We start from the raw sequence: 8,410 nt of genomic DNA on the forward strand, positions 1-8,410 counted from the left end.
TGAAATGTGTCAATGTGTTTTATACAAGCTAAAACAGCTTCACAAAGATATTTAAAGAGAGTCACTCCATAATATTCTATAGCAGGGGTAGGGAATGTTTTTGGCTGGAGTGCTGAAAAAACTGCTACGTCTGCCTTGTAAAGTGCCAGACTGCCAGCAAGACAGAAAAACAAACCTGAGGCGGGGGTACATGGCAGGACACACTGCATATTAATATATTTAATAATCATAAGTGTTGCTTTTCATGGAAAATACCAGGTTTCTAAAAATTCTAAACCTAGTGACAATAAATCCAACTTTGTATACTACCTTTGTTCTTGTGTATTCTTTTTTGTTAAGCATGTTGTGATGTTAAGCATGTCTGAAAATACAATATAGGAACACCATAAGATTTAATAAATTTAACAAGCGTTCACTTGATGTGTTCCTAAGCACTCCATAGCCCACACTACTACAAAACCTCTATTTTCCTTATAAATTATATAGTATTCAGCAGATCAAAGCATGTCAAAATCAAGTTTTCAAATGTTCATAATTTACATTTTAAAAAATTTTATTTTATTTTTACAATTAATGCATAGTATTTGAATTAAGTAAGAAGCTCTCTTACCAGCATCTGGAATCTGATTAGATCTTTGCCATTTGTAAAGAATTACTAGTAAGAGTAAAGGAGATTATATACTCCTTTTATATTTTTTCTGTCTTATCCCACATATGCAGAGCTCTCTATACCACAATAGATAAATAAAAAATGAAATGGCTTCTGGCAGTCCTTGGGAATCATCTTGCAGAAAAATCCATTGTAGAGCAGACAGTAACAGTCTGCCCCACTGTGTCTTTTACAAAAAAGAAAAAGGAAGGAAAATTATCCCACTTTATCTAAAGACCCTCTGTTTGTTAAACTTGGGCAGAGATGTGATCATTGTCACCATTTTACCTGGTAAGCATGGTCCGTGTGTACGAGGTAGAGATTGGTAGGAGCTGAGCGGCTCAGAGGTGTCATCACTTTAGTCTCAGTTTTGGCACATGATGTTTCAGGACGGCTTACATCTTGGGTTGGAAAAGAAGGAGGAGATGCTAGAGATGGAGAGACTGGAGAAAGACTGCTTAAGCCATCAGCTACTGAGTCTGTGTTAAGTCTGATCTCTGTATAATAAAAATCTTCTTCTCCATCACTGTAGTCAGACTCTCCTACTCGTCTACATGAAGGAAAGATAAAGAACGCTGAAATTACTCTACTAAATCAAGACTGCGAACCTTGATTCCTGGATGTTAACTTCTGGATACATAAAAACATATTACATTTAAGCACTCTACTTCTTTTATAAGCACCACATAAACTCCTACTCACTTGCAGGAAGGCTGGCAGGAGCAAGGGATTCATCTTACGCAGCCTTGAAGACAAAGGACTCATAGTCAGACTTCTTCAAGCCATGAAAGAAGGCAAGCCACCTTGTATTTATTGCACTGTAGTAGCATGTGAACAAGTAGGTACCATGGAGTAGCTGACATCTAAAAATTCACACTGTAAATGACTTCGGTGTAGCCTGTGTCTTTAGTTCAGGTCTATATAACCCTAGAATAAGTCTCAGACAGAGACTTTCATTAAAGGTATTAGCTGTGTTCATCACCATGCTTTTGGCTCATACCAAAAGAAAGTGCTAGAAAATAGCTTCCTCAAATAACCAGTTTCTGGCAATACAGAGCTCTGTGTAGCTACGCATACTAACTCCAAACAAGTTTGTATGTCTATACCACACACTGCAGTGCTTGGAGGTCAACTACCAGGTTCTACACTCTGGGCCACAGGGGTGGTGGCAACTGGATCAGCGGTGGTGGCGACAGCTGTTCTTGCTCTGCCTCTATGTGGGTGCGTTCAGAGCTGGTGCCCTGGTTGCCCATACCCTCGTGATGTTACTGGCAACATTACGCACAGATATTAGATTTCATTCTAGAACAGGGGTGGGCAATTATTTTTGGCAGAAGGCCGCTTACTGAGTTTTGGCAAGCTATAGAGGGCTGCATAACAGCTAGCCCAGGGCAATTAATAATTAATTTTCTAAATTTTTTAGGGGCCCTGCGGGCTGGATAGGATGGCCTGGTGGGCCACATCTGGCCCCCAGGCTGCATTTTGCCCCCCGCCTCCCATTCTGGAACCTGTATAATTGCATCAGTGCAGCACTCAGTAGTGGTAATGTCCCAGGTGCAGTGCTCTGTTTATGAAGCTGCACTACTTCCAATCAAGCTAGCTCAGGTTTCTCTATTGGGTGCTGCACTTTATTACAGTCATATGTCTTCCAATGAATGCATACATCGTCTCCAGCCCGCATTTTGGATCAAAACTAGGCGTGAAATTTAAGATGATCCCGCAATAATTAGATTCTGTACAAGGAAAAGTATAATAAATTAATACATTTTCTATGTAAATAAACTAATTATTGGGGGGGTTGTCTTAAATTCAAAGTCATACTGAATTTGGGTAAATTCAGTAAACCCCAATCAGTACTAAATTTCTTGTGGCTTGTGAACAGCTGGCCTCTTACCCAAGGTGAATGGTCCGGATGTGTTTCTGAATCCCTGCAGCTGTGCTCAGTACCTTTCCACAGTTCTTCCAAAGGCATTTGAACATCACCTTCATGGAATTCTAAATAAGTATAACAAAGTAGATTAATTTTTTTTTAATCACTTATTCACATTCAAGATGGAAACAAATAGACATACATAGCTGTTCAGTAAGTGTTGCTTCACAGTAAATTGCGCCAAGTTCTCCTGTCCGCTATACTGGTAGAAATCCAGAGTGACTTTTAACCTTAAGGTAATGCCTCTGAATTCAGTAGAGCTCCTCTGGATTTATACTGGAGGAACTGCAATGAGAAATTCACCTATTTATTCTTTTGCAACTCTCTTCTATTTATATGTATCTGCCAAAAAAAGCGAGATAATATATATATTTAATGTATTTTTAACCTTATTTTTAAAGACTCCTTCAGTTGAATTAATTGAGAAAAGCATGGTGTCCTGCAGACCCTGTAGAAGCATACCCAATCTTAAGTTAAATGCTTTCTAAGAACCATCTTCCTCCATTCGTTGCTGGCAAAGAAATGAAGATAGTTTCATGAAATCACGATGCCTGCTGTGACAAAGGTCCTCCATCCTCCATGTAGCAATCATACATATTGTAGGATTTTTTTTTAAACATATGCATAATACTGGTTTAAATTGTTTCTGAGAGGGGCCATGTCCTTGTATGTGTGTGACTCCAATCGCCTAAATTGAATGATTACTGATTTATACTTGTGGAAGCGAGTGCTGAATCAGTCTTCCCATCTTTCATATTTTACAGTCCTGGAAAAATATTTTCAAATGCCTCTAGTTTAGTGTAAAGCAAAACATATGATAATTTTGACTGGCTATTTAAGAGTGTTATGTACCTTATAAGACTGCCCAGTCAAATGTGGAAATGAAAGCTAACTATTCACCTTATGTTATTTTTATATTATTAAAAAAATGGAATCCACATACTTTAATCTGTACTTCTCTACAAGTATTTTCTGTTATAAAACAGTACATTATCCCCTAAAAGAAAATGAGGAAGAGACTTGCATTCAATCATTGTTATGATATGTTATTATATCTAGTTTCAAGTAAGATTAAATGAATGTATTCATATAGGGCCCAAGTCAGAAAAGGCATCTTCTTCAAAACAGCACTTATGCATACAGTTCAAGTCAAACATGTGCCCAAGTGCTGTCCTGAGTAAAAAAAGATTTAATATCCCACCCTCTTGCTTTCTTTACTTGGGGTCACATGGAAACAAATGCTGTTTTTCAGGATAAATAACTCATTCTACTACTACATACATTTGATACAAGGTGAATGCTTGGATTAGAACACTGAAAAAGTGGCAGTAGCGTGACTAAAAACACCTTTTTAGTGATGCTACTGCGCAGTAGCTTAATAATACTGTGCAGTAGCGTATTAGCATTGTTTGTGCTACGATGCACTACGGCGCAGTATTAGTCGGCTACTGGGCAGTTAGCGTCTGGTGTAGACTTGCCTTGTAAATACCTTCATGGAGACAAAACTTATCCTCAAAAAAAAAAAAAAAAGCAGGGCAAGACTTCAGTAGGTCATCCAGTCCAACTCCCTGCTCAAGGAAGGATCAGTCCTCTCCAAACTGTCCCAGACAAATGTTTGTCTACCCTACAGCTAAAAACTCAATTGACAGAGGTTCCACAACTTCAGTAGGTAGTTTGTTCACCACCTCCATAGTTGGAAAGTTCTTCCTAGTATTCAGGCTAGATCTCCCTAGTTGATCCTTAAGTTCAGTACTTCTTGTGGTTTTTGTGGAGAACAACTGATTTTCCATCCCCTTTATAACAACCTTTTTGTATTTGAGGGATTATCAAATCACTCCTCAGCCTTCTCGTTTCCACACTAAATAACCCCAATTCTTCCAACTCATCCTCATATGTCCTGTTTTCAAGACCTCTAACCATTTACGTTGCTCTCCACTGGACTCTCTCCTAGTTGTCTATTTCCTTCTTGAAGTGCAGTGCCTTCAAGTGTTCCATCTAAGGCCTCACCAATGCTAAATACCCATGGCATTTCTGTTAATATGTCCCAGTAAACTGTTTGCTTTTATTACAACAATGGTACAGTATTGACTCATTCAGTTTGTAGTTAACTATTATCCCCAGCTCCTTTTCTCTAGCATTGCAACCTAGGTGGTCAATAATAGGCACTTCAATGTAGCAGGGAAAAAATCCAGTGGCTGAAAGCTGAAGCTAGACAAATTCAGACCAAAAATAAAAACCAAACTGTGAGGTAACTTAGCTATTTGAACAATTTACCAAGAGCTAACAATAGTTTTATTTCGGTAGAAAACTTGAAGTCAAAAAGAATATTTTTCTAAGATATGATGCAATTCAAACAAGAATTAATTCAGGTAAGTCCTATGACCAGAGTTATGCAGATGTCAGGCTAGATGATCACAATAGTCCCCTATGGCTGTGTACAAACATTCATTTCTAGCAGTGGGAAATTTTCACCAACTAGAAATGATTCTGGGAGTGGGAGCAGTATAGACATTCAGCAATGGGGACATGCCAATTCTTGATAATTTTATGTTCAAATGCCTTGAATAAAGAAGGTAGCCAAAAAAAACAGTCTGCACAAATTGGAATGAGTCCCTTGAGTTAACTCTCCAGTGAAAACATTAATAGACTAGGTAAAAGCGACAGACTGTAACCACCAGGTTAGGCTCTGCAAGTAATACAACTGATTATTGGACTGGAGATGCAAGATGTAAGGGAGCCGTTTTTATACCAGTCTGTGTAATTGCTCTTTAAGAACATTACAGAAGAACTTGCTCTGGGAACAGCATTTACCATGAGAAGATGATAACCAGTCTTTATTGCCTGTGGTAGGTTTAACTGTCACATCATTTCTCACTGTCTTTACAACACATACCATTAGTGATGTGCAAGAAATGTGAATTTTTTTAAAAATCATATCCACTATACTTTTCTTGTACTTGAAAGGGACTTTTCCTTTCTGCCAGCCCCAATAAAAGTACCTTAACTGCTAAAGGAGTGTGGGATCTCTTTGGCACAAAAACTACATCTAAGATAATTTTGAAAGAAAACCAATAATGAAAGCCAGATTCAAAGACCCTTTAAAGCCCTTGCAGCCCACAGACTTCAGTTGTGAGGCAGACTGCAAAGGGAGAATTTGACCCTTGAGTGCTCAAAGCACTCAACTGTTCAAATGATTTGAATTTCTAAAAAGCATAAACCTGTAGCGTCTTGATATTAGCAGGACCCGTTGAGGCTTGGCATCTTAGAAAATAAGGCTCTCAGTACAAACAGTGCTAATTATTAAGGACTACATTCCACTGATCATTATACCTATTTAGATTTATTATTCTGTGTTTTCAATGTTCTGATGTAGATAACCAAATGTACACCCAAATCCATAAGCAAGGGGAATATGAAAAAACCAAGAGTTAGTTTGAAATCAAATCCCATGAAATCTTGCCTATTTTTAGGAAAGTACCACTTTCCCCAGGTACAGTCCATATCTATAGAAATGACTGTTATCTGGTTATCCAATAATTCACCTTCTCCAAATTTAGTGAAACAAGAATGCTCAGGCAATTCCTGTATCATTCTCCAGTGCTTTATCATAAAAATAGTAGTCATAACAAACCCCTTCAAATATTAAGAATGTCTGATAGGAAATAACTGAATTAATGTAAAAAGTTAAACATATACTCAACTTTCTTGGCAAGAGGTGGTAGACCATGTGACATTTTCCAAATCACAACCTTCTGAAGCAGAGGTAATTTGACATTAACTCATTTGGTAATGTTAGCAGCCACTCTTTATCTTTACAGTTTTGCTTTATGAAATGACAGTATGAAAGACCAATAACTTGTAGGTAGTATCTTTTCCAGGTTCATAGTAAGACAAGTACTAGGCAGGGACCCGAGTAAAAGATTTGGAGGGGGGGAGGTGGTGGCATTCACTTGTAGAACATTCTATTATTCTTATGCAAATCTGATGTTTGTTGTACAGACTGAAAATCACAAGCACCACCACAGTTCCTCGGTACATATAAAATGCCTGAATAATCAAATGTCTGTATTCTCCAAAAAGACAACCTAGGTAACACTAAAAACGGCATCTCTAAAACCATCTAAATAAGTGATGCTACATACAATTTTAACAAGATAGTTAAAAGCATACCAGCATTTCCACTCCCTCCCTGGTCCCTTCAATAATTTCTGGATTTATTTTAATAACTATCTAACTTGTAATATGTTCTAATAAATGCACTTTTATAGCCTTTATCCAACAGGCACTTCTATCCAACAGGCAACAGTATTTTATATTACCCTCCTGTAAGTGATGTCTAAAGCAAAAGCAAGAGCAGTTGTGAGTTAGCAAATGAACAACTTCTGTAGCAAACAAGATAAATCTGATCAGATTTAAACAATCATTAAAACTTCTTCCTGCTGGTCATGAAGCAATTAACTCTCTCAGTCTGAGCCAGAAACTAAGTCACTAAAGATGAATAAATACCCTGTTTTTCTCTTCCTTACAGAAAGCCCTTTTTCATCTTGCTATATAAAATCTGTCCTGTTGCGTTGAGAGAGAAAAGCTTGGACTAATGCCATCTCTTTGTTTTCTTTTTCTTCAAGAGGCATTTGCTTGCTGGCATATTGATGGTGGGGGGGAGGATAGAATTATATTACATTCTGAAGCATTTTGTTTAGTTTCATTTTTTCAGTAGTGAGTGAGGCACATTTATCCCTGGTGGAGTGTTCCTGGTTACAGGGGAGTTCCACCAGGGATTAATTTGGCCAATGACACTATACTGGAAACTATCAGATTTTATTCCTTCTGAATGTGTGTGTGGAGACTGTTTCACATTATGCAGGCACCTGATAATGCTGTCAGACTAACAATTTCATATTTCAGCAAACTAGAAATAAGGGGTCAAATCCTGCCAAGGTACTAGCAAAAGCAGGGCTGGGGGGAGCTGGAAGGGCAGAGGCTGCTCAGGTCATCTTGTACCAAAAGAATTTGCCAAAGCTGGACAGAAATCCCCTGAGACGTCAGAGGCAACACCCTCTGTGGAGCATGTTGCTGCTTCTCTGAGTAGGACCTATACACACCCTGGCCATCTTCCAGAAACAAGGTGGTGTGGCAGGCAGTGGGTGTACTATGGGACTGGATTCAGTTGGGTTTGGTCCCTGGGAACATGGTACGTGGACCTGCATGTTAGCTGGGTGCCATGGCGAGATTTTGCCTCTGTTGAAATGCTCTACAGAGCTGCTCATGCTGGCTTTTGTCTTTATCCTCCCCTTCACAGTCTAACAACATCCCCGGGAGACAGTTGTATGGAACCTAGCATAAGGCTAACCTTTCTCTTCCTAGGGATGGGTTCATCAAAGAGAAGGTTGCTTGTTTCAGCTTCATCAATGCCATCATCTGGCTGGGAAGGTGTTCGAAAAGGTTTGAAGCTATCGGCAGACAGAGGTGGAGATGGGGTGGATGGATTAGACTGATCACTTGGAGCACTCCAGCTCCAGTATCCACTGCTGCTGGTACTGGAAGGCACAAATCCTCCTTCCTTCCAAGATCCATTCAGAGAATCTGTCAATTAACAACAACAAGCATTAAAACAAATGCTCATATACCATACAATAAGGCTAAGGAGATCTGTTTGCTTTTATTTGGTGTTTAGAAAACATGCTGATGAATGATCTAGACTTAGGTTGATAAAAGCTAGAGAATGTGCTTTGTAAAGGAGAAATGAAGACTTATACCTATACCTCTAATTTATATAGGTTTCGCTCACCAACCATGGTTTTGAGTATCCATGCTTCAAAGGGTGGAGGGGT

The 8,410-nt window shown here is 38.8% G+C and overlaps 1 protein-coding gene across 1 annotated transcript in view; it reads right to left on the minus strand.

Moving 5' to 3' along the window:
• Positions 1-548: 548 nt before the first annotated feature.
• Positions 549-8,410, minus strand: part of LOC109319838 (zinc finger protein 704) — a 17,310-nt gene continuing 9,448 nt past the window's right edge. The window contains exons 2-4 of the mRNA XM_019549633.1: positions 7,930-8,162; positions 2,544-2,644; positions 549-1,199 (exon numbers count right to left, since the gene is read on the minus strand). Coding sequence (XP_019405178.1) covers positions 926-1,199; positions 2,544-2,644; positions 7,930-8,162 — 608 coding nt within the window. The 3' untranslated portion in view covers positions 549-925. The remainder of the gene's footprint in view (positions 1,200-2,543; positions 2,645-7,929; positions 8,163-8,410) is intronic.

This window comes from Crocodylus porosus, unplaced genomic scaffold (assembly GCF_001723895.1).
Source record: "Crocodylus porosus isolate Cpor-Errol unplaced genomic scaffold, CroPor_comp1, whole genome shotgun sequence".
NCBI classification, from domain to species: domain Eukaryota; kingdom Metazoa; phylum Chordata; order Crocodylia; family Crocodylidae; genus Crocodylus; species Crocodylus porosus.